This window comes from Staurois parvus, unplaced genomic scaffold (genome assembly GCF_062004578.1).
Source record: "Staurois parvus isolate SC_StPar_1 unplaced genomic scaffold, SC_StPar_1.0 ptg000201l, whole genome shotgun sequence".
Lineage (NCBI taxonomy): Eukaryota > Metazoa > Chordata > Amphibia > Anura > Ranidae > Staurois > Staurois parvus.
This window is the reverse complement of record NW_028317997.1, coordinates 433,433-459,112: the sequence shown is the minus strand read 5'-3', so window position 1 is coordinate 459,112 and position 25,680 is coordinate 433,433. Positions and strand designations below refer to the sequence as shown.

Below are 25,680 nucleotides of genomic sequence, written 5' to 3'. Positions count from 1 at the left end.
GTTAAGACTACCCCCTCCTCAAACTGAGAGTGCTGCTGTCTCAGTTGCTCCTCCAGTGGAGTGGATGGAGACACCTTAGAACAGAGCTGTGTTACTGGCCGAATCGCCATGAAAAAAAAATAATGCAGCCCACCACATGTAAGGAGTAGTTGTTTTTGAGTTTAATACCACTTTATAGAACAATAAACCTTCCGTTCTTCTAAGTACATAAAAAAATGGTGATATGCAAAATATAGTAATCAAAAAATTAAAATCAGGAAAAAGAAAAAAAAAAAAAAAAAAAAAACTTAACTGGTTGTTGCAAAAGATACACACAAATACTGTATATAAACTAATCAACTGTACATTGTTGTGTTCACATACTATACCTCAAAGATGGCTGCCAGCGATATTGTATTCAAGTCTTTAATATCATTAGGCAGTCGGGCTTTAATTTTCATTAGAAGAAAGCAGGACTAGAAAATTAAAGTAAATGTTAGCAAAGAGCAATATATGCATCAATATTAGACATTTTATGTTAAATTACTTAACAAGATATATTGCAGTCAAAGTGGATCTTGCTCTAAAAAATCAAAGTCTGATTAACCACTTGCCCTCCAGAGGATTTACCCCCCTTTCTGACCAGGCCATTTTTTGCGATAAAGCGCTGCGTTACTTTAACTGACAATTAATGCTGTCATGCAACACCCCACAAATAGAGCTTTCTTTCGGTGGTATTTGATCACCTGTGCGTTTTTTTTTATTTTTTTGCGCTATAAAACAAAAAAAGGACTGACAATTTTGAGAACAAAACAATATTTTTGACTTTTTGCTATGAAACTTGTCCAATAAAAAAATAGAAAAAATTAAGTTAAATCATAAATTGAGGACAAAATGTATTCTGCTACATGTCTTTGCTAAAAAAAAAAAAAATCCAAATATGTGCAAATTAATAGGTTTACGTGAAAGTTATACAGTTTACAAATGTCGGTAGAGATACTGGAATTTTTTTTTTCTACAAGTAATGGCGGCGATCAGCGACTTAAAGCAGGACTGTGGCGGGCATTCTGACAGGGGGGGGGGGGGGGGAAACTGATTCGGTATCACTGATATCCCCAGTGACACCAATACAGTGATCAGTGCTAATAAAAAGCACTGACACTGTACTAATGGCACTGGGCAGGAAGGGGTTAACATGTGGGGTAATCAAAGGGTTAACTGTGTGTGGTTTTACTACATGGGCTGTGCCTGTGTTTCACTGTAAGCACACTGCTTTGTATGGCTCTGCTATGCAGAGCCATACAAAGCAGTGTGCAGGAGCTGACAGAGGAGAGATCTGTATTGTTTACATACAGGTCTCTCCCCCTCGGAGATACTCGGTGATCACCGGGTGCCGGCGAGTAATCACCAGCCGGTACCCAGTGATTAACAGTCGAGGCCGCAAATGGTGGCGCGGGTAGGGTGAGCGAACCCCCTACCTGGAACTGCAAAATCATGCATATATACACACACGTGATTTTGCGCACCCCTGCCGCCCTGTAGCAGTATTTCTGCTGTAGGGTGGAGGAGAAGTGGTTAAAATGGTAGTAAAGTCGGTTTGTTTTTGTAGTACCTACAGGTAAGCCTATAATAAGTAAATGTGCACCATTTAGGAGATATTTACTTGTGTAGCATTGTGGGTGCATGCGCTCTGAAGGAATGGCACACCCTTGCCGTTCCTTCAGAGCTGTGTGCCATAAACAGTGACTTCACAGTGACGCCACCGTGGCTCGGCCATTAAACCCGGCGCAGCCCGCAAACCCAGAATGGCTTGTTCCTTATTAGGAAAAGGAGCAGTAGCGATTGATCCCTGTTGACTTTGTCTATGAAGAGGTCCCTCAGGACAGGGGAGAGTCTGAGAGGAGTCAAGCACCATAAAGAGCGCAACCACCGGTGATAGAATTCGCTTGCGGTAAGAAAACGAACTCCAATGGGATACCATTCCCAAGGGTAGTTTCCTAATGAAGTAGATTGTAGGTCTCAAAAAGGTCCCAGGGTGTAGGGAGTAAAAACAAACCTGAGAAGATTCACCAGCGGGTGCAAGAATTGCAGAAGGGGCTGCTGAAGGAGGTGTCAGACTTAAGGGTCTAAAGCAGAGACCACAAGGAAAGACCCAAAAGTACATGGAGGTGAGTTACTTAAAGACTCAGCAGGATGAACAAACCGCATCCCATTTACAAAAGTGATGGAACACTTTCACGTAGAAAGCAAATAAGGACAATAAAAGATCTCTGGCTTCAAGACCTGTCGCTTTAGGTGACACTATCCTTTCTATTTCTGTGAATGATGGAACTGTAAATATTTAGATAACGAAACATCTAAGTATCTTTTTTCCTAATCAATAAAAAAAGCAGCCTTTGGGACACAGAATAAAAATAATGAATATCAATAAACGGTTTTAAATTGTCATATAATTTTATATATTCAAAATGAAATCTTTATTATTTTTTTTGGTAATAAAACGGTGTGGGCAGATTTCTGCTAGTCACAGGCTGTGTCATACCCCCCAGCCTGTATCTTAGGATAACAGGGAGGTGAAGCCTCCTTCAATCAAGATGTACTATCCCGCCCCCCCCCCCCCCACTGTGTTTAGCTGGATAGTGGGTATGCAGGAGGAGAGAGGAAGTGGGCTGTCATTTATCTGGGTGCATACACCCATATGTGTGACTCTATAGTCACATGGACTGCTCAGATGTGACCGAGAGGAAATGCTCAAGGTAGAAAAATACACTGAAAAGTGAGCATGTGCAGTAGCTGACATGTTATGCAAAATCCCCAATTGCAGTGGGAACATGGACAGAAGGAGGAGACAAAGCAGTAGGATCAACCAGTTTTTTTTTTTGCAGAATACAAAAAAATGAATCCCATAGCGATTGAGTGAGTTTGAACAGCACGTAATGCAGCATTTATTGATAGGTTTAAGTAATGTGAGTTTAATGACACTTTAAGTGGAAAGTAGGTTGTTACTGCCAGTGAGGTACTACTGCTATAATAGATAAAGGAAAGGATTTTCTCTTCTCCTTCCAGTAGCCTCCTGGGTTGAGGCGGGGGATACTTATTGCCAGTAGCATTACTGGTGACAGTGTTCAGACACTTTCCTTGCAAGGTAACAAAGTCAGATATTCGTTGGATGTATCAACAACTGTCAGGGCTCCAGGTATGACCAGAGGTATGTGAACTGACGCAGGGAAACGCAGGCTTCAGATATGTTATAAACAATATAATTTATTAATACTAACAATACAAAACGCAGTGCAATACTAAAACATAACAGTGCAAACGAACCAAACCACCCACAGATAACAATACATACAATGCAAGCGTAGTCAGGCAGGCTGGGTCAATAACAATCGGGCAGGTAGGAACAGGAGGAGCAGGCAGAGAGTAGTCAGGTCACAAGCCGGGTACAGCAACTAACGGGCAGGTAGGTACAGGGGGTCAGGCAGAGAATGGTCGGGGTCACAAGCCAGGTATCAAACAGGAGAAGACAGCAGAGGTCAGGATCAGGCAGGGTAGGCAACGAGTAAGTCAGGCAGGAACAGGAATGCAGGTAACAAGATACAGGGGCCCATGGAAAAACACACACCAAGGCCCAGACTGCAGGTCTGGCCATCCCTTAAATACACCTGCATAATCAGCTTCAGGTGTTTGGCTGACTGCAGGGTTGAGTCTCTGATTGCTGAGAGCACCCGCTGGCAGGTGAGTCCCACCATTACTGGCAAGTCCATTCCTGACATCAACATTCCAGGCACTTAGGCAAAGTGCCCTATTCATAAAAACTAGACGTTACCCACATTCAAGACACAAGCTTAGACAGTTGTGAGAGACCATCACAACTGCAGCACATCGCTCCACACATTTGTTTCAAAAGCTCCATGACACGAGAGTCTGCCGTTCTGATAGGGGGGGCACCCTCTTAAGAACTGAACCCATTGTGAGTGGTGAGAAATCAAAGTGGTGTTGGAGGGGGTGTGGAGAGATTGGCACAGTTTTTCACATGTGGTGGGAGTGTCCGAAAATTCAGGCTTTTTGGAAGTCAATAGTTAAACTGATTGAGATAATAACTGGGATTGACATAGGGTTAGACCCAACGATATGCCTCTTACATAATATCGAGTTATCAATAACTAAATATAAAGAAACAGGTATATGGTACTATTTAAACGCTGCTAAAGGTTTGATACCCAAGTTCTGGCAGAAAACAGAGGTGCCGAAGGAGGAGGATTGGGTTAATAGAGTGAACCAGATTGGTAGGATGTAAAAACTTTACCATATGCAGGAAGACAAGATGAGGATTTACTATACGAGATGGGAAAAATCTGAATTGAAAGAGAAATCTAGGAAAGTATAAGTTAGGATAATAGAAAATGTCTCCTTGCTTTAAAGAGGAAAGAGTGGTTTAACATGCAGAGGGGTGGGAGGGGAGAGGAAACAGATATTATAGGGAGTACTGTAGAAATGTCTTGGATATTTATCTGTGCTATTGTTTTTCTTCTCGGTGAAATTTGTAATAATATGAAAAATGAATAAATATTTAAATTTAAAAGAAAAAAAAAAAAGAACTGAACCCATTGTGACAGTTTGCCAAATCAAGGTCAGTGCTAAGACAGATCAGGTGGGTTGCACCCACTAATTTCAAACCATGAAAACCTAAGAATCAGTAAAATGAGTATCTATAGAGGGAAAGACCACTTAACAGAAGATTCCTTTTCAAAAGGGAAAAAGCTACATCACATTCTCAGGACGGACCCTGATCCTACAGGTTGTTTCCAGTCCACATACAGGAACAGCTGAAATCACGAGTGCAGCAGGAAGGTCAGAGCAGCTGTAGGGGCACTAACAGGCCCTGGCCTCTGAACAGCAGGCTAACCTTTCAAATGCAGGATAGTACCTACTGCATCAGTCAGGTGAAGCATCTGATCACACCGATCTTAGTGAGATTAGAGAATGTAAGGGTAGAGGAGATATCTTGAGTCTGAAAGACCCCAGATTTCTCCAAAAAGAATCTATGACAATGCCCATTGAAGTTATAGGGGATATTTGCATTCCCTGTGATAGCATTAAAAGTGATTAAAAAATAAAAAGGCTTTTAAAGCATCACCTAATCGATAATAAAAATGTATGTACTTTGTTGCCATTGCACGGGCATGCACAATTTTAAAGCATGTCATGTTTGGTATCCATTTACTTAGTGTAATATCATCTTTTATATTTTATCAAACAATTGGGCAATATATTGTGTTTTTGTGCATTAAAATTCTAAAAAGTGTATTTTTCCCAAAAGATTTGCTTTAGAAAAAAAATAAATAAATAATTGCTGCGCAAATACTGTGTGACATAAAAAATGTCAACACCCACTGCTTTATTCTCTAGGGCCTCAAAGTAATTTTCTAGCAAAAAAAACTGTTTTTTCATGTGAACAAAAAGTGTCAGAAAATGTCTTAAAGAGTGGGTGACGTGTGGCATAAGCTTCTAATGTTGGCCCTGAAATGCCAGGATAGTAGAAGCAACCCCTCTGAATGACCCCTTTTTGGAAAGTAGACACCCCAAGGTATTTGCTAAGAGGCACGGTGAGTGTTTTGCAGATCTCATTTGTTGCCACGTGTTCTTGGAAAATGAAGAAAGAAAACAAAAAATTAATTTTTTCCTTTTTTTGTTTTTCAAAAGCCTGTGACAAAATGATATCTGTAAAATACTCACCATGCCTCTTATTAAATTCCTTGGGATGTCTACTTTCCAAAAAGGGGTCATTTGGGGGGGGGGGTTGTATTATCCTGGCATTTTAGAGCCTCCGAAACTGTAATAGGTAGTGGGGAAGCAATATGAGGAAATATGCCCTTTGAAAGCCTGGAGGTGGTCGTTGGATTTTGGGGGCTTGTATGTAGCTAGGCTACAAGTCTCTCACATGTGGTATCCCCATACTTAGAAGAAGTAACAGAATGTGTTTTGGGGTGTTATTCCACATATACCCATGGCATGCATGAGCAATATATCATTAAAGTGACAAATATGTGTAAAAAAAAAAAAAAGTTATATTCCAAGAATTTGTGGCAAAAAATAAAATGTTCCATGGACTCAACATGCCTCTCTGCAGAATCCTTGGGGTGTCTACTGTCCAAAAAGTGGTAATTTGGGGGGGTTGGTTGTACTTCCCTGGCATTTAAGCACCTCAAGAAATATGATAGGCAGTCAGAAAGTAAAAGCTACGTAAATTCCAATATATATACCATAGTTTGTAGACGCTATAACTTTCACACAAACCAATTAATATACATGTAATGAGATTTTTTTAATGAAAGACATGTAGGAGAATACATTTTAGCCTACATTTATGACTAACTTTGAGTTTATTGGATATTTTTTATAACCAAAAGTGAAAAATATTGGGGGGGTTTTTCGCTTGAGGTGATTGTAGCCATATTAGTGCATTTGCGGCAGAAACAATTGAGTACTGTCCGTGATACTTTTTTTATTTGCACTAACAAACAAATTTTGAGGTCCTCAAAATTGTATGTTCGTGCAAATAAAAAAAAGTTTCACGGACAGTACTCAATTGGGTTTTTTTTTTCAAAATTTTCGGTCTTTTTTTTGTTTATAGCGCAAAAAATACCACCAAAAGAAAGCTCTATTTGTGTGAAAAAAAGGACATAAATTTTGTTTGGGTACACCATTGCACGACCGCGCAATTACCAGTTGAAATAGTGCAGTGGCGAACAGCAAAAAATGACCTGGTCAGGAAGGGGGGTTAAATCCTCTGGAGGGCAAGTGGTTAAGGAAAACAAATGTGTAGACTCGCATTCCGTGTCATGTGTACCCCTAGCAGCTGTTCAGGGAAGAGGAATCTATCAGTTTTCAAGCATACAATTACGTACAGTTGCGTAAAAATCGGGTTTAGGATGTCCCCTGGGCAAAAGGAAGTTGCTTTAAAAGCAAAGCATTATGTGCAAAAACCTTTAACGTTAACTATAAACCAATTTAGAAACATCATTATCCTGGAAAAATAGAAAAAAAACAAAACCTTACCGGATACATATTTTCTTTCACAAGTTTAGAAATGACCATTTTCCAGATATCCCTGTTAAATCCTGCTCTCAAGACAGCATTGTATGCTTCTCTGAACAAAATGTAGTCTCCACCTCCCGCTAAAAAATATATAAAAAAAAAAAAAAAAAGGAGTTAATAAAAAAAAAAAAAAGAAACAACCAAAATAAAAAAGTGAAAAATTATTATTATACAGTATTTATATAGTGCCAAAGGGTATGCTCAGCGCTGTACAGTAGCAAGGGGGACAGAACATGAGACAAGACAGTAACAATACAATACACGAGGGCCCTGCTCTTTCGAGCTTACAATCTAGGAGGGAGGGGAAGGTGGCACAGGAGGAGATGGCTGTGGGGGATGGAGTGGTGGGAGGAGTGGAGGAGGTTAGTTGTTAGGTGTGGTCAGGTGTTAGGTGAGGTTGGGGTAGGCTTCCCTGAAGAGGAGGGTTTTCAGGGTGCACCTGAAGGTGAGGAGGGTAGGTGACAGTCTGATGGATTGGGGAAGGGAGTTCCAGAGGATGTGGGAAGTCCTGGAGAAGTTCTGCAACCGGGCGTGGGAGGAGGAGACAAGGGAGCTAGAGAGTAGGAGGTCCTGTGAGGAGTGGAGGGCATGGGTAGGGTAGTATTTGGGTATCAGATCAGTTATGTAGTTCGGGGCGGCATTGTGAATGGCCTTGTAGGTCAGGGTTAGCAGCTTGAATTTGATGCGTTGGGCAATCGGAAGCCAAGGAAGGGATTGGCAGAGGGGGGAGGCAGATGTGGAGCGGTTGGTGAGGTGGATGAGTCTAGCCGCTGAGTTGAGGATCGACTGGAGTGGGGATAGCTTTCGTTTGGGTAGGCCAGTGAGAAGGTAATTGCAATAGTCCAGACGTGAGATGATGAGGGAGTGCACGAGTTGTTTGGTGGTGTCTGGGGTGAGGAATGTGCGTATCTTGGAGATGTTGCGGAAGTGGAGCCTGCAAGATCTAGATAGCAGTTGGATGTGGGGTAGGAAGGAGAGGTCAGAGTCCAGGGTGACACCCAGGACTTTGGCGTGTGGGGTGGGAGAGATGGTGGTGTTGTTAGTTGAGCTGGAGAGGATGGGGGGGGGGGGGGGGGGAAGACCAGGAGCTTAATTTTGGATAGGTTAAGTTTGAGGAAATGGAGCGACATCCAGTCTGATATGTCGTTTAGGAGGTGGGAGATGTGGGCAGAGAGTGAGGGGGTGAGGTGGGGGGATGGAGAGGTAAATTTGGGTGTCGTCGGCATAGAGGTGGTAATTGAAGCCGTGGGAGTGAATAAGTTTTCCAAGGGAGGAGGTATAGATGGAGAAGAGGAGGGGCCCGAGGACAGAGCCTTGGGGGACCCGGAGGGAGGGGGAGGTGGCAGTGTTGTAGGTGACGCTGAAGGAGTGTTAAGAAAGGTAGAAGGAGAACCAGGAGAGAGCAGCGTCCTTGATGCCAAGGGAGTGCAGTTTGGCAAGGAGGAGAGGGTGGTCAACAGTGTCGAAGGCCGCGGAGAGGTCGAGGAGCAGGAGGATAGAATAGTGGCCATTGGCTTTGGCGGTTAGCAGGTTGTTGGCGATTTTAAGTAGGGCGGTTTCGGTGGAGTGCAGGGGTAGGAAGCCAGACTGTAGGGGGTCAAGGAGGTTGTTATCAGTGAGGTGGGTGCTTAGGCGATTGTAGACCAGGCGCTCAAGGAGCTTGGAAGTGAAGGGCAACAAGGAGATGGGTCTAAGGTTGTTAAGGTTAGTGGGGTCAAGGGAGGGTTTTTTGAGTATGGGGGTGATATGTGCGTGCTTTAGAGGGGAGGGGAAGGTGCCGATGGAGAGGGAGAGATTGAAGATGTGGGTGAGGGAGCGAATGATGGAGGGGGGGGGGGTGACTGAAGGAGCTGTGAGGGGATAGGGTCCAGGGGGCAGGTGGTGAGGCAGGCTTCAGTGAAGACCTTAGAGACCTCCTCGGGGGTAGTGGGGCTGAAGGAGCGGAGTGTTGGGGAGGTGATGATGTGCGGGGCATTAGGGATAGTGGGGGGTAGTGCGGCTATGAGGTCAGGGGAGGGGAGGGTTGAGGGGTTGAAGGAGGGCGGGAGGCTGGGTGGAGAGGTGGATAAATAGGGGAAGACAAAGAAAAAGTTGTCACTCACGCTGATGAGAGACCCACTCTTAGGCTACGTTCACACTAGCCTTGTTTTCAAGCAGCAGAAAGGCGTTTGGGAAGCGTTTTTACCGCTTCCCAAATGCCTCGGACAATTCTGCCCATTGCAGCACATGGTGCTGTTCTAACGGGAGCGGTAGCAGCGCGGTGCAGCAAAACGGACGCCTCTGGTCGAGTCAGGAGGCGTTGATTCCTCCTATTCTAGTCTATGGTGCCGCTCTGCAAACGCCGGCCGTTACGGAGCGGTAACACCATCCAAACTTCATTATAGGCGTTTGTGGGGCGTTTTTAACGCTCGGCAAATGCCTAGCAACCGCCGCTGAACCGTGCATGTGGCGTTTGCCGAGCGTTAAAAAACGCTCCGCAAACGCCGGACCAACGCTTGCCAAACGCTATAGGGGCGTTTGGCAAGAGTTGGTAAAACAGTCAAGTGTGAACGAGCCCTTATTTTAGTTGAAGAAAATTCTGCTTCCCAGCAGAAAAAGGGATAAAGTATTTGCTTCTGCAAACGCTCATGCTTTTTTCTCAAGTAAGGTAGGGTTTTGTTCACATGAGCAGCCAGGGAACATTAAAGACAGACAACTGAGCTGCGGTTTTACTGCTCACTGAACACCCATCCAAAATAACATGCAGCTGCTCCGGGCTGTACACCTGATGCCTCCCTGCCGCCTGTCAACCTTTCATGGATAACTTTTTAGACAGACAGAAAGGGCTGCTTCCGGTGTGGACAAGGTTCAACTCCTTCACAAATCTACTCTGTAGAAGAACGCTATAAGGCCCAGTGCTGCATACTGAGAAAATATTCATTTACATTCTGCTTCAGAAGAGGTGCGCACTTCTAGTCCTAAAACGGATAGTTGCGCCTAAAACTAGCGATTGTAAATCTGTGGTTCCCGATCATGTATACACCATAACTGGCTATTACAGACTTGCCAGGTGCTGATTTTACTGTGCATTACAGTTTGTCTAAACAACATTAAAAAGAAGTAATTTGAGTCATAACTGTTAAAGAGACCCTGCCTCATAAGAAGAAACGCTTTAGGAAAAACCAAACCTAAAAAAAAAGATAATACTTATTGTGACAGACCCAACTGGGACAGGGGCATTTGGGAAGGGTGGGGGCTGGGGGACTATGGGCTATCCTTCTTCCTACTTACAGTCAGTTCCATAAATATTGGGACATAGACACAATTCTAACATTTTTGGCTCTATACACCACCACAATGGATTTGAAATGAAACAAACAAGATGTGCTTTAACTGCAGACTGTCAGCTTTAATTTGAGGGTATTTACATCCAAATCAGGTGAACGGTGTAGGAATTACAACAGTTTGCATATGTGCCTCCCACTTGTTAAGGGACCAAAAGTAATGGGACAGAATAATAATCATAAATCAAACTTTCACTTTTTAATACTTGGTGGCAAATCCTTTGCAGTCAATTACAGCCTGAAGTCTGGACATCCCCAGACGCTGGGTTTCATCCCTGGTGATGCTCTGCCAGGCCTCTACTGCAACTGTCTTCAGTTCCTGCTTGTTCTTGGGGCATTTTCCCTTCAGGTTTTGTCTTCAGCAAGTGAAATGCTCAATCGGATTCAGGTCAGGTGATTGACTTGGCCATTGCATAACATTCCACTTCTTTCCCTTAAAAAACTCTTTGGTTGCTTTTGCAGTCTGCTTTGGGTCATTGTCCATCTGCACTGTGAAGCGTCCAATGAGTTGTGAAGCATTTGGCTGAATATGAGCAGATAATATTCCCGAAACACTTCAGAATTCATCCGGCTGCTTTTGTCAGCAGTCACATCATCAATAAATACAAGAGAAGCAGTTCCATTGGCAGCCATACATGCCCACGCCATGACACTACCACCACCATGCTTCACTGATGAGGTGGTATGCTTAGGATCATGAGCAGTTCCTTTCCTTCTCCATACTCTTCTCTTCCCATCACTCTGGTAAAAGTTGATGTCGGTCTCATCTGTCCATAGGATGTTGTTCCAGAACTGTGAAGGCTTTTTTAGATGTCGTTTGGCAAACTCTAATCTGGCCTTCCTGTTTTTGAGGCTCACCAATGGTTTCCATCTTGTGGTGAACCCTCTGTATTCACTCTGGTGAAGTCTTCTCTTGATTGTTGACTTTGACACACATACACCTACCTCCTGGAGAGTGTTCTTGATCTGGCCAACTGTTGTGAAGGGTGTTTTCTGCACCAGGGAAAGAATTCTTCGGTCATCCACCACAGTTGTTTTCCGTGGTCTTCCGGGTCTTTTGGTGTTGCTGAGCTCACCGGTGCGTTCCTTCTTTTTAAGAATGTTCCAAGCAGTTGTTTTGGCCACAGCTAATGTTTTTCCTATCTCTCTGATGGGTTTGTTTTGTTTTTTCAGCCTAACGATGGCTTGCTTCACTGATAGGGACAGCTCTTTGGATCTCAACTTGAGAGTTGACAGCAACAGATTCCAAATGCAAATAGCACACTTGAAATGAACTCTGGACCTTTTATCTGCTCATTGTAATTGGGATAATGAGGGAATAACACACACCTGGCCATGGAATAGCTGAGAAGCCAATTGTCCCATTACTTTTGGTCCCTTAACAAGTGGGAGGCACTGTTGTAATTCCTACACCATTCACCTGATTTGGATGTAAATACCCTCAAATTAAAGCTGACAGTCTGCAGGTAAAGCACATCTTGTTTGTTTCATTTCAAATCCATTGTGGTGTATAGAGCCAAAAATGTTAGAATTGTGTAGATGTCCCAATATTTATGGACCTGACTGTATTACGGCCCATGGAGGACACCAGGGATATTCTCTGCTTCTCACGATCAGAGCATGGAGGAAAGCTAGGTCCAGAAACCCTTTGACTGGCCGAGAGTATCTACCGGGATTATGCGGCCAGGAAGTCCTCAGAACAGTAGTGCATCTGCAGGAACATTATGTCAAACAGATCGTGCAGACGCACATTCCTCGAACGAGGATATGGAACTCTTCTTGGACATGCTTCTTATCTGGTCCTTGAGAGCTGCGTAATGCAACTTTTGCCCAGGCTACTACTAACTTTATATTATTAACTTTTTATATTATTTCCACTGAAGATGTGCCACTTGGTAACGTTGATCCAAACTGGATCTGGAGCGGGATATTTAAAAAAAAAAAAAAAAAAAAAGAGTGGTTTAATATGCTTTATGTATCGGGGGCTGTGGAACGGTTTCTGGGCATCCTGGTGTGCGTGCCCTGACTAATCAAGACTTATCTATATGCTGGAAAACATGTCAACAATAAGGGAGGCAGAATGGGGAATTCTTGTGACTTCTAGCCACACTGATAAGACTCTTCTAGGTGCCTAGCTGATAAAGTGTTACTAAACCCATACAAGTACAATCAGTCTGTATATGCAGTAATGCATGCTTATTATACTCACTGTGGAACCTAAGGGGCTAATCCTCTGCATTGTATAAAAATGCTGTTTGATCCTGACTTATCTGATCCTCCCCGTCTTTCAGTGCCCCCCTCTTATCTCCTGATAAGACACATCGTGTGGAGACACTCTGCACATGCTCAGTTTGGTGTGTACTGCTAGAGAGGTTTTGGTGGGGGGTTTTCTTGGGAGAGTGTATGTGATCAGCTCAGGGACAATCAAAACTGTCCAGACAGAGGTCAGGGGTTCTGAATCCTCCTTGAGCAGAAAGAAAACTCCTCCTAGAAACTTTAACAAGTGCTCTGCTGAACACTGATAGAAGTCACAAGACTGCTCTAACTGCTAATGAGAAAAAGTATTTCAGTTTATATTTACTAAAATAATTGCATTTCCAATTGCAATTCCATGTTCTGTGATGGCCCAGATATAGGGTGAATGCAGGGTCCTGGGTTTAGTAACACTTTAATTCAATTAATGTTTAAAATTTTCTATGTCATGTTTTTAACTGGTTGTACGTCTATGCCAATATCCCCAAGAAGGGATTGTCCTCCTGGGGATATAAAGTATGTGTCTGGGTTTAAATAAACAGCTATTTCTTTGATTTTACCTCAACATCTTGTCTAAGTATGATGCTTGAGGTAAAAGACTGATATGAGCTCTAAGCACGTCTGGAGAGGGCAAGGAGCCCTGTCGTAACTCATTAAAATAATCAGCCAAGAAGGGTGCTAACAGGGTTGCAAATTTCTTATAGTAGAGGCCGGAAAAGCCATCTGGACCTGGGGCCACGGTGGACCGTAGAGATTTAATAGCTTGTAGCACTTCTGGTGCGCTGACACCGGCATAGAGGGCCTTCTGCGCTGCCTCAGATAGTCCAGGAAGGTGGAGGTCTTGAAAAAATGCCTCTGCCTGAGCCACAGAGAAGGGATCTGGTTTAGCGTAAAGGCGCGAGAGAAAGTCTGCAAAACGCAATATATTTATTTAATTTACTACTAAACAATCTTGTGGTAAATTTGCACGGTCCATCTTTTTTGGTACATTACATGCAATATTAGTAACTTGGTTTTTTATTGCTTTACATTATGCATGAATTTGAAGACATGAGAGTCCCTGTTGTACTGTAACTGTGTAATGAAAGAGAAAGGAATTCGGATTCTTTACACAGGTTGAAAAACAAAGAAAACGTGTCCATTATGCTCAGCCAAAAAAAAAAAAAAAATCTTATTGTTACAATTGATCACACAAGCAGTAAAGCATACTTGATAAGAACAAAAATCCTTCCAGATCTAAAAAGGCAATTGAATAACTTTCAGGATCATTGCTCTACTATAGTATTTCCTACAAATTAGTATTAGCACCAACTATTTAGCAGCCTGTAAAATATTAAATATAACAAATGGATTTCTAAACCTCAATGGGTGGCCCCATCGGTCTGTTCTACCTTGCTTTATTTTACATAACAGATAGTCGTATTAACATGCACATCATCATGAACCAGGGGCGGGCTGACAACTCATGGGGCCCCCGGGCAATAGGGGATCATGGGGCCCCTGTGTCCTTGCCCAAACTCAAAAAAGCCTATGAAAAAGGTACCAGGGGCATCTCATGGGGCCCCCTAATGACCCCAGGCAGTGCCCGAGTTTACAAATGGTCAGTCCGCCCCTGTCATGAACACTTACCATTCCATTCCTTGCTCAATTACACCCATTTACAATGGCAAAGCCTATACAATGCAAGTTAAAAAGCAAATGCAATACCTTCGAAAGTCTTGAAGATGGCATGCAGAAAGTCTACTACATCTCTGGGTTCCTCCCTGCCTTGTAGGTTCATAAGGCCATTCATAAACATACTCAAGGCATCATGTATGTTATGTAACATCAACAAAGAATGTCCAGCACGGAAATAAGCCTGTAATGGCAACAGTAGTTATCTCCATTATTACAAAGATTTATAGACCCACATATAAGATCCAAAACATATGTAAATCAGCCTTACTATAAAATGCACAAAACTAATGTCTAGGCATAACCAATAAATAAAAAGGTCTGAAATTACTTAAAGCAACCCTGACAGCAGAGGAAGGGTAGAAGGAAGGAGGAAGAGGGTAAATTATAAAACCAAAATTGTCCTGTAAAGGAAGAGACTTTGTGCTTATTGGTCCATTGCCTGCCTCTTTGAAGCTATCCTTAGCCACTAAGGTAAGCGGCTTTGAAGAATTTGCACATTGGACATGGAGTGTCGGAATCCTCCACGCCCCTCCTCCTCGCTCTCTATGGTTCCTTCTGTCAACCCCTACATCACTACAGAAAATGTTTGATGTATACTTGTTTGGCCCTCTAGAAGAATCACTTTAACCCTTTGACCACCAGACATGTTCTGATATGCAGGATTTCAGTATTTTCTGGCGTATAAGACTACTTTTTGTACTTAAAAATATACCCCAAAAATTGGGGGTCGTCTTATACACGGGGTATAAAATGTGAACCTTGAGTTTGTTTGGGTCAAGCTGGCTGGATGTGTGGTACCTACAGCCCACTGGATGCGTGTATGTATGGTAGCTGCGGCTACATACAGTATACACTGGGCCAATCACGGTGAGTGATGTATTCTATTAATGAATACAAAGCCTGCTCGGATTGGCTGAGTCAGAGAGGTGGGCTGATGATGTCACAACCTCAGCCAATCCGAGCAGGCTTTGTATTCATTAGTAGAATACATCGCTAGCCGTGATTGGTCCAGTGTATACTGTATGTAGCCGCAGCTACCGTACATACACGCATCCAGCGGGCTGATTACAGTAGGGACGTACCGGTACGTTTTGAAACCGCTTGGCTCAGCGCAGTATACTGTATATACCGCACATCCAGCGGGCTGACAGATTAATCTCTCATAGGGACATTTGTTTTGAGCCAGCTTGGCTCAGCGCGGTATACTGTATGTACATTACTGCACATCCAGCGGGCTGTATATATACTGTATGTAGCCGAAGCCACCGTATTACCGCACATCCAGCGGGCTGTATATATACCGTATACTGTATGTAGCCGAAGCTGCCGTATTACTGCACATCCAGCGGGCTGTATATATACTGTATGTAGCCGAAGCCACCGTATTACCGCACATCCAGCGGGCTGTATATATACCGTATACTGTATGTAGCCGAAGCTACCGTATTACCGCACATCCAGCGGGCTGTATATATACTGTATACCGTATGTAGCCGAAGCCACCGTATTACCGCACATCCAGCGGGCTGTATATATACCGTATACTGTATGTAGCCGAAGCCACCGTATTACCGCACATCCAGCGGGCTGTATATATACTGTATACTGTATGTAGCCGAAGCTGCCGTATTACCGCACATCCAGCAGGCTGTATATATACTGTATACCGTATGTAGCCGAAGCTGCCGTATTACCACACATCCAGCGGGCTATATATATACTGTATGTAGCTGAAGCTGCCGTATTACCGCACATCCAGCGGGCTGTATATATACTGTATGTAGCTGAAGCCGCCGTATTACCGCACATCCAGCGGGCTGTATATATACTGTATACTGTATGTAGCCGAAGCTACCGTATTACCGCACATCCAGCGGTAACCATCTGATTTGGAATTTGATCCATATGATGATGTCTTACAAATGTATCACAAGATGTCATTCATGAACTTATGATGTCAGAGGATGAACATGAGGATATTGAAGGATTTTAAGTACCGGTAAGTCATAACCATTTCAATTAAAAAATCTGATGTTTTTAAATGGTGTTGCCTTGGAAGGGGGGTAGTCTTATACAACGAGTATAGCCCAAAACCTATGTTTTATCTGGAAAATTAGGGGGTCGTCTTATACACCCAGTCACCTCATACGCCGGAAAATACCGTATTAAAGAGGTACAAAAGCCAAACATGATAATGCAGCTTACCAATTCTAATATGTAATGTTTACATTAGTTTTTTTTTTGGGGGCTCTTTCTTTTGTAGTCTGGTTTTTCAACAGATCAAGCTGTTCTACAAAATATAGCAGTTAGAGGATTAAGACAAACAATTTACCACCGACATGGGGTGCTTACAATGATCAGCTTTTATTTATGTAAAACAGTTATCCGAAACGGGAACAAAATATTTGCCATAGCTGCTTACAAAGTGTTAGCTGGAGTCTGGCTTCAATTTGTCTGCTAGTACATCTAACACTCCACTCCCCCCAGACTGACAATGCTGCTTTCCAAAAGGTGTCTATGTTGCTCCTTCATCCAGTGGATAGGGACCTCAATACAAGAGGTGTGCTAATGGCCAGATTACCAGGTGAAAATAAAGGTCAAAAGCCTGAAAGAAGAAAATGAATGCAGCCACCACATCTAATAAATGGTAAGCTGCAGTATATTACAATTTTGTTTTTGAGCGTAATATAATACCGCTTTAAGATAGAAATAAGTTCAGCTGTGGGCTGTCTTCTTTTGAAAAGAAAAAAAAAAAAAAAAAAAGTGATCTGAGCTGAAAAGCCCCACAATTACTTTTAGCAGGCTCCAAAGGGATTTGCCACCTATATGGTAACTGGGGGTTACTTTGGTGCTTTAAAGGAAAATGTTGTAACTACTGTCTTAGTTACAAGTATTGTAAATTCAATGGTACCTACAGTATAGTATAAAATCCAACTAACTGCTGTCCCACCTTTCCCTCATCACTATAATCACACCTTAAAGTGATACTAAAGTCTTATTTTTTTTTTTTAAATAACAAACCTGTCATACTTACCTGCTCTGTGCAGTGGTCTTGCACAGAGCAGCCCGGATCCTCCCCTTCTTGGGTCCCCCCGCTGGCGGTCCTGGGCCCTCCCTCCTGTTGGGTGCTTACTATGGGGGCACCCAAGCATGCACGCTCCCAAGTTGCGGCTATGTGTGTCCATTCATACACAGAGCCATGGCTCAACCCTGCCCCCTCCCTCTCCTGATTGGCTGAGAGAGTCCCTGGAGAACCGAGGCTTTTGTGGACATCACTGAATCGACATGAGGCTCAGGTACAGTGCCTTGAAAAAGTATTTATACCCCTTGAAATTTTTCACATTTTGTCATGTTACAACCAAAAATTTAAATGTATTTTATTGAGATTTTACATGATAGACCAAAACAAAAGTGGCACATAGTTGTGAAGTGGAAGGAAAATGAAAAATGGTTTTCAAAAATTTTTATAAATAAGTATCTGAAAAGTGTGGCGTGGATCAGCCCCCTCTGATACCCTTAACTAAAATCTAGTGGAAAAATTGCCTTCAGAAGTCACCTAATTAGTAAATAGAGTCCACCTGTGTGTAATTTATTCTCAGTATAAATACAGCTGTTCTGTGAAGCTCTCAGTGGTTTGTTAAAGAACATTAGTGAACAAAGAGCATCATGAAGGCCAAGGAACACACCAGACAGGTCAGGGATAAAGTTGTCGGGAAGTTTAAAGAAGGGTTAGGTTATAAAAAATATCCCAAGCTTTGAAAATCTGAAGCAGCACTGTTTTCACTCAATCTTCTGAAAATGGAAAGAGTACGGCACAACTGCAAACCTACCAAGACATGGCCGTCCACCTAAACTGACAGGCCTGGCAAGGAGAGCATTAATCAGAGAAGCAGCCAAGAGGCCCATGGTAACTCCGGAGGAGCTGCAGAGATCCACAACTCAGGTGGGAGAATCTGTCCACAGGACAACTATTAGTCATGCACTCCACAAATCTGGCCTTTATGGAAGAGTGGTAATAAGAAAGCCATTGTTGAAAGTAAGCCATAAGAAATCCTGTTTGCAGTTTATGAGTAGCCATGTGGGGGACACAGCGAACATGTGGAAGAAGGGGCCCTGGTCAGATGAGACTAAAGTTGAATTTGTTGGCCTAAAAGCAAAAACGCTGTGTGTGGGAAAACTAACACTGCACATCACCCTGAACACACCATCCCCACTGTGAAACATGGTGATGGCAGCAAGGAAGCTTTTCTTCCACAGGGACAACGAAGCTGGTCAGAGTTGATGGGAAGATGGATGGAGCCAAATACAGGGCAATATAAGAAATAAACCTGTTAGAGTCTGCAAAAGACTTGAGACTGGGGCGGAGGTTCACCTTCCAGCAGGACAACCACCCTAAACATACAGCCAGACCTACAATGGAATGGTTTAGATTAAAGCATATTCATGTAGTTGGAATGGCCCAGTCAAAGTCCAGACCTAAATCCAAATTGAGAATCTGTGGCAAGACTTGAAAATTGCTGTTCACAGACGCTCGCCATCCAATCCAACAGAGCTTGAGCTATTTTACAAAGCAGAATGGACAAAAATTTCACTCTCTAGATGTGCAAAGCTGGTAGAGACATCCCCAAAAAGACTTGCAGCTGTAATTGCAGTGAAAGGTGGTTCTACAAAGTATTGACTCAGGGGGGCTGAATACAAATGTACGCCACACTTTTCAGATATTTATTTGTAAAAAATTCTTAAAACCATTTATCATTCTCCTTCCACTTTAATGCAAAGTTCTCATGCCAACTGTGAACGGTTTTGAGAAATACACCTGTTATTTTGTGGCCCTGAAAGCTCCAATATATACCGTGTTTTTCGCTCCATAAGACGCACTTTTTTCCCCCCAAAAAAGGGGGGAAAATGTCAGTGCATCTTATGGAGCGAATATAAAGCGACCGGTCCTGTATTTCTGCCGCCACCATGTCAGAATACCGGGCCGGCCGCTCAGCTGTTATCTCCTGCAAGGCCTTACCTGTTCCTCGCTCCAGCACTGCACAGTCTTCCCGCACTGGCTTCTGTGACAGCCGGGTGTCCACTGCGCATGTGCTGCGCTTTGTGAATGGTCCAGGTGTTTTCTGGGACAGGTCTCAGAAGGCGCCGGGCCATTCACAAAGCGCAGCGATTCTCGCGCATGCGCAGTGGGCACCCGGCTGTCAGAGAAGCCGGCGCCGGAAGAAGAGAGAAAGACAACGCCGCGGAAGTGGGAGCGGGTACCTGTCAAATTCAGGTACCCGCTCCCCCTACCTCCCTAAAGGTCAGCAGTCTCTGGTCATCCCCTGCACTGTCTGCAGTCTCTGGTCATCTGTACTGTGTCCCTGGTATTTTCCCTGTACTGTGTCCGCAGTCTCTGGTCATCTCCTGTACTGTGTCCGCAGTCTCTGGTCATCTCCTGTACTGTGTCCGCAGTCTCTGGTCATCTCCTGTACTGTGTCCGCAGTCTCTGGTCATCCCCTGTACTGTGTCCGCAGTCTCTGGTCATTCCCTGTACTGTGTCCGCAGTCTCTGGTCATTCCCTGTACTGTGTCCGCAGTCTCTGGTCATTCCCTGTACTATGTCTGCAGTCCATTGGTTCAGAATATTTTTTTTTCTTGTTTTTCGCCTCTAAAACCTAGGTGCGTCTTATGGTCAGGTGCGTCTTATGAAGCGAAAAATACGGTACTTTTTTTTTTTTTTTTTACACACACACTTACAGTTCTTTGGATAATACAAAGCAAGACAATCAAAACATCAGCAAAACATACCTTAGCAAAAGATGGATTAAAAGTAAGGCTCTCTAATGCTGAAGCATATGCCTCTTGCCATCTTCTGAGTTTGAAGAAGGCATTAGCATGGTTATTCCAAAGTACTGCCATTTGATTACTGTAGTCACTGAAAGAATAAAGTAAAACAAAATTTTAATTTTTAAGGGATTTTGTTTTTCTTAAAGAGCACCACCAGGATTTTTATGCAGTGAAAAAGAAGAGAATGTAGAATCTGTACGTGTAGAATAATTGCTACATGTAAGTAGTTAGCTAGCATAAATGGATGGATGAAAAAAAGTCAAAAAAGGAAATCTCCCTATGAGAACACAGCAGCCATAACAATGGGCTCAGCGTTTATAGTGTAACTCCGGCCAAAACTTCTTTACTTTAAAAAGGATAAGTTCACCTTTTGATCAAAAATAAGAAATGCACATTTTTGCAGGTAAAAAATGTGCATTTATTATTTTTGGTTGCAGGAGCCTGTAAAGCATTACATCATCAATCAGCAGATCGCTGGTGCCATACAGGTCTCCTGCAGATCTGTCAGTGTATCTGCTTACCCATACAGGATGTAAGCGCAAGCTGATAAACTGACAGGAAGATTCAATGAACTACCACTGCGCTCCACAGCTGTTTTTAAAAAGTGACAGCTAGTACGGGGAACTCCCTCCCCCAAGGATTCTGTCACAGGGAGGAGAGGGATGACAGCGGCTGCAGAATTGGTATCATGTTACATGTTCCACATGTATCATTTCCCCAAAGGTGAACTTATACTTTAGGGTAGAGTAGGGATGATTAAAACCAGTTAGTTTTGTATTAGTCCTCCTGGTATTTCCTGTCTCAGTGAAAACATTGTCAACAGGACAGGAAATTTGGAAAAAAATCTCCCAAAGTAGGACACAACAGTCATCAAAACATTTACATTAAAGCTTGCTATACTAATAGTGTCCACAATTTTAGTTTTTGACAACATTTGTTTAATTTTTTTAAATCACTATTGGTGCAGCGACATTTGTTTTCAACCACGATGACAAGAAAATTCAAAGGATTAGGATGGAAATTCTTTCCCAAACGAACGAACTTCTCACAGTGAATGTGGTTTTCGTTTGAGAAATTACATTCACTCCAAAAATAAAATTTTAAAAGCAAAAAAAAAAAAATTATTTTATATATATATATATATATATATATATATATATATATATATAAATAAAAGTGTCAGGGGTGTGGAAATTTGAAAAAACTACTTGTCCAAGGGACTAAATTAGGGTCCCAATCTACTTGTCCTGATGAAAAAATGTAATTTTAACCAAGGTGTATTTAAATCTGAGGTGCTTTTAGGAATGTCTGGGGCTTTTAAAAATGAAAGGGGCTTTATGGCGACTTTTAAATGTTTTTAACATTGTGTCGTTTCTCTCCTCCTCACCTCCTTACCTGTCTCCAGCGCCGAATTACCCAATTTTTTGTTAAAATATAAACGATGAGGTTGCACCAAGTAGATACCCAACATGTCACCCCAACAAGGGGTTAAAGGGTCAGTACTGTAAGATAGAGAAGAGCAGAACTATGTATGCTTTACTGGTTTCTAGGATTATAGTTAAAGCAGAACTCCAGTCCAATTCTTTTTTTCACTTGCAGTGGTGCTGTGCCCACACTGCATGGGTTAACTGCTCATTTTGTCCAGGGGCTCAAGGAAATGCTATACTTACCTAGTCCTCCGATCCTCCAGAAGACTGCATTTCTCCACGATCAGTGGTGGACTAAGTATATCTAAGCTTTTTTAATCCCTAGACAAAAACGAACATTTAACTCATGAAGTGTGGGCACAACCCCACTGCATGAGAAAATAACCTTTTTGCCCGGATTTCTTAATTTTCTAGTAGTTACATGGTCTGGCTGTTTGATACGGAGCGTATGCCTACACCTTCCAAGAGAGGCATATGGTCTGTCTAATCCTTTGTTGCCAGTGCCATGTCTATGGGCAATATGTTGTTCCCCTGGGGGAATATACTTTGTAAACCTTGACATATTATGATATATATTACATACTGTGGGAGATTCCCGCTTGTTCTTTTCTTTGCACACTTTTGTATTGTTTAAATTCTTAATTAAAATTTTATAGAAAAGATAAGGAGGTAATAGTAAAATGCCAAAGTGCATAAAAAATTAAGACAACCGAAAAGTTTTTTTCCCCCCCTTCACCTCTCCCAGAACAAAATTCCCCTAAAATCACCTCTCCTAGCACACCTTCCCTCCCACATTGCTCCTTCTGGAACAATTCCTACCTACTGCCGTCGCACAAATTCCCCCTCCCGAAACAAAGCTCCTCCCTCTCAATCTCCTCATAGCGCCTCCACACCTCACAGTGCCCAGGGCAGCTGCTCCTCCTGCCCACCCCTTGTCCCAGCCCTGGGTTCAGGAGGTAACATGCATGGATAACCATGCATTCTGGTTTGAACAAGAGCTTAAAATGTATAAATCCCCAGTAATGTCACCAACTATTATAGCATCAAAATTTTACAGAATGGTAATGAAGCATGACATTTTCACAAATTTAACACCTTCCTCCTTCTGAGTGAACGCCATATGATGTGCTGTCAGAAGGGGCCGTTCACGCAGCAGCGCAGTCTGTCACCATCTGGGTCCATGGGACACAGTCGATGACAGATCACTGCACCAGTCCGCTGCCAGTGTCAAGTGACCAATCACAGCAGATCACATGACAATTGTATACAATGGATGGCTTGGTTTCATGCCATCCTTGTATACAATTGTGTTAGCTGTGATTGGTCACAGCGGTCACGTGGTACAGATAGGGCCAATCACAACCCATATGTATTATGTGTTGAGATTTGCCCAATCACAGCTAATCACAACAAAAGACTAAATGAATCAGTTTAGTTCAGTAAAAATGGTTGCTAATATCGATGAAATACATTGGTACTGGCAATCCTAATGTGCTCTGGTCACAGTGTGTTGAAAAGAAAAATAGTAAAAAAAAAAAAAAAAAAAAAAAACACAAAGTAATAAAAAAAGAAAAATTTAAATTATTATGCTTTTTTTTTTCTTTTACATACTGTCACCAATCAGTGTCCCTGATCACCTCCACACCAGTTATACGAGAACGCTATACTGGAATGGTGACAATATGTAAAAAACAAAAATTTAATTTTTTTTCTCTTCATTTTCCAAAAAAATTACAAAAATTACATGCCTCCTACTAAATACCTTAGACGGTCTATTTTCCAAAAATGGGTAATTTGGGGGGTATTTTTACTATCCTGGCATTTTCAGGCCTCAGGAAATTAGATTGGCCATCAGTACATCAGGATTGACACCATAATTTGTGGACTCTAACTTTCCTACAGACTAAATAATATACACTAATTTGGGGTATTTTCACCAAAGAAATGTAGCAGAATACATTTTGACCTAAATTTATGAAGTAAGGTTATTTAGTTTGAAAATTTTATAACAGAAATGAAGAAAAAAAAAAAAAAAAAACTTTTTTTTTCTTGTTTCTTTTTTTTTTTTTTTTTTTATTTAGCAAAAAATAAATGTAGTGGTAATTAAATACCACCAAAATTAAGCTCTATTTCCGTTTAAAGAAAAATGATAAAAATTTCATATGGGTACAGTGTTGCATGACCAGGCAATTGTCATTCAAAGTGTGACAGCACTGAAAGTTGACAATTGGCCTGGGCAGGAAGGGGGTAAAAGTGCTGGTATTGAAGTGGTTAAGCAAGGACAAAGAACCCTAAATTATGACTGACACACTCACCCAAGATGCAAAATTTGTGACATACAACCAAGGGCATGCTGATATTTTTCAAGTGCTTGCATGTAGTGACCAGCTTTAAAACACTCATTTCCTTTGGTTTTCAACTCATTTGCAAATGAGAAATAGCCCTCCCTGCCAAAAAAGAAAAAAAATACACTTAAAGAGAATGTATTTAATTGATTTACATTATTATTATTTCCAACAAAGAAAAAAATAACATTTTTTAAATCAGGTCAGTATAAAATGCTGCATTTTAATATTTCATATTTACTGCTTGCAGCCAGCAAGTGGCATTCTTTGTAACAATTATGCTCGGTTATTTGTCTTTCTTAACCTCCCTGGCGGTATGATTATTTCAGATTTTTGGTGCTGAAAGCGGTACCATTTTTTTGCATGGAAATATGTAGTTTTTTTATTGTAGGCTGTAATTTTTAGGAATAACTCACTGAAATCTGTCCGAACAAGAGTCTAGTAAACATCCCGGGTAGGATAAAATTTGAAACACGAAATCATAAATTATAATTTAATAAATACTCATAAAAAATAATAATATAATAATAATAAATTTCATTCAATAATATAATCAAACCAAAAACACTGAAATTTGAAATATAGCGCCAAGTTCGCACATCGCTGAGCAAAGTCGCAAAATCGTTTTCAGTGTCTGATGAGGAATTTCCCCCACGAATCATTATCACTCAATTCTGCAAGTGGTTCTGATTTACTATCGCTGTTCTCTAGCCGGTCTAAAACCGCTTTTGACCTAAAGGGACACTTTTTGGACGCCATGGACTTTTCTAAGTTTCCAGGCAGAAAGAACAATCAAAATGCAGGCAGGGCGCCAGACAAAGCACTCGGGACAAAATGTATGTGAAATGGGTTGAAACAGCAATGTTTTACTATGTAAAATCGTTTTGAAAAAAAATGACATTTTTTTTAAATTTTCAAATTTCCCGCCGGCGGCGGTGGCGCCCATACGTCCCGACGTCACAGGGACCGGAACACAGGAGGCGGATGCCGGCATCGGCCGGAGGAGATGGCTGGGGACGCTGCAGGGGACACATCGCGGGAGCGAAGGACAAGGTAAGTGCTGCAGGGATTCCCTATGCAGCACCGCATGGTAAGCCCGAGTGTAGCTCGGGGTTACTGCTTTTGGTACAGAAACTTTACCCCGAGCTACACTCGGGAATACCGCCAGGGAGGTTAATAAATAGTCACGCATGTGTTGAGCAGACCATACATGCTACATTCTGATTGCACAACTTTCTTAGATCCTCCAGTTACAGTTGGAAAAATAAATATTTGATCCCCTGCAGATTTTGTCAGTTTGCACTTTTACAAAGAAATGAAGGGTTTATAATTTTTATCATAGGTGTATTTTAAATGATAGAGACAGAATATCAACCAAAAATCCAGAAAAAACACAATACAAATGTTATAAATGGAGTTGCAGTTCGGTGAGTAATAAGTATTTGATGCCCGACCAACCAACAATAATTCTGGCTCCCACAGACTGGCTATGCGGTAGACAGATTAGTCCTGTCAATTTAAGAAGGTGCTCCTAATGACAACTCGGTATGTGTATAAAAGACACCTGTCCACAGAAACTTTCTTCCATTCAAACCTCACCATCATGGGCAAAGAGCTGTCAAAGGACATCGTAGGGATTGTAGACCTGCACAGGGCTGGAATGGGCTACAAGACCATCAGCAAGAAGGTTGGTGAGAAGGAGACACCTGCTGGAGTGATTATTCGCAAATGGAAGAAATACCACTCATGG

General features: G+C 42.2%; 1 protein-coding gene across 1 annotated transcript in view; it reads right to left on the bottom strand.

Annotated features, from left to right (window-relative positions):
* TRANK1 (tetratricopeptide repeat and ankyrin repeat containing 1) overlaps positions 1-20,234 on the bottom strand; it is a 119,700-nt gene extending 99,466 nt beyond the window's left edge. Inside the window, exons 1-4 of the mRNA XM_089678254.1 lie at positions 20,120-20,234; positions 14,364-14,514; positions 7,042-7,160; positions 369-455 (exon numbers count right to left, since the gene is read on the bottom strand). Of these exons, the coding sequence (XP_089534380.1) occupies positions 369-455; positions 7,042-7,160; positions 14,364-14,514; positions 20,120-20,230 (468 nt within the window). The 5' untranslated portion in view covers positions 20,231-20,234. The remainder of the gene's footprint in view (positions 1-368; positions 456-7,041; positions 7,161-14,363; positions 14,515-20,119) is intronic.
* Between the last annotated feature and the right edge of the window lie 5,446 nt (positions 20,235-25,680).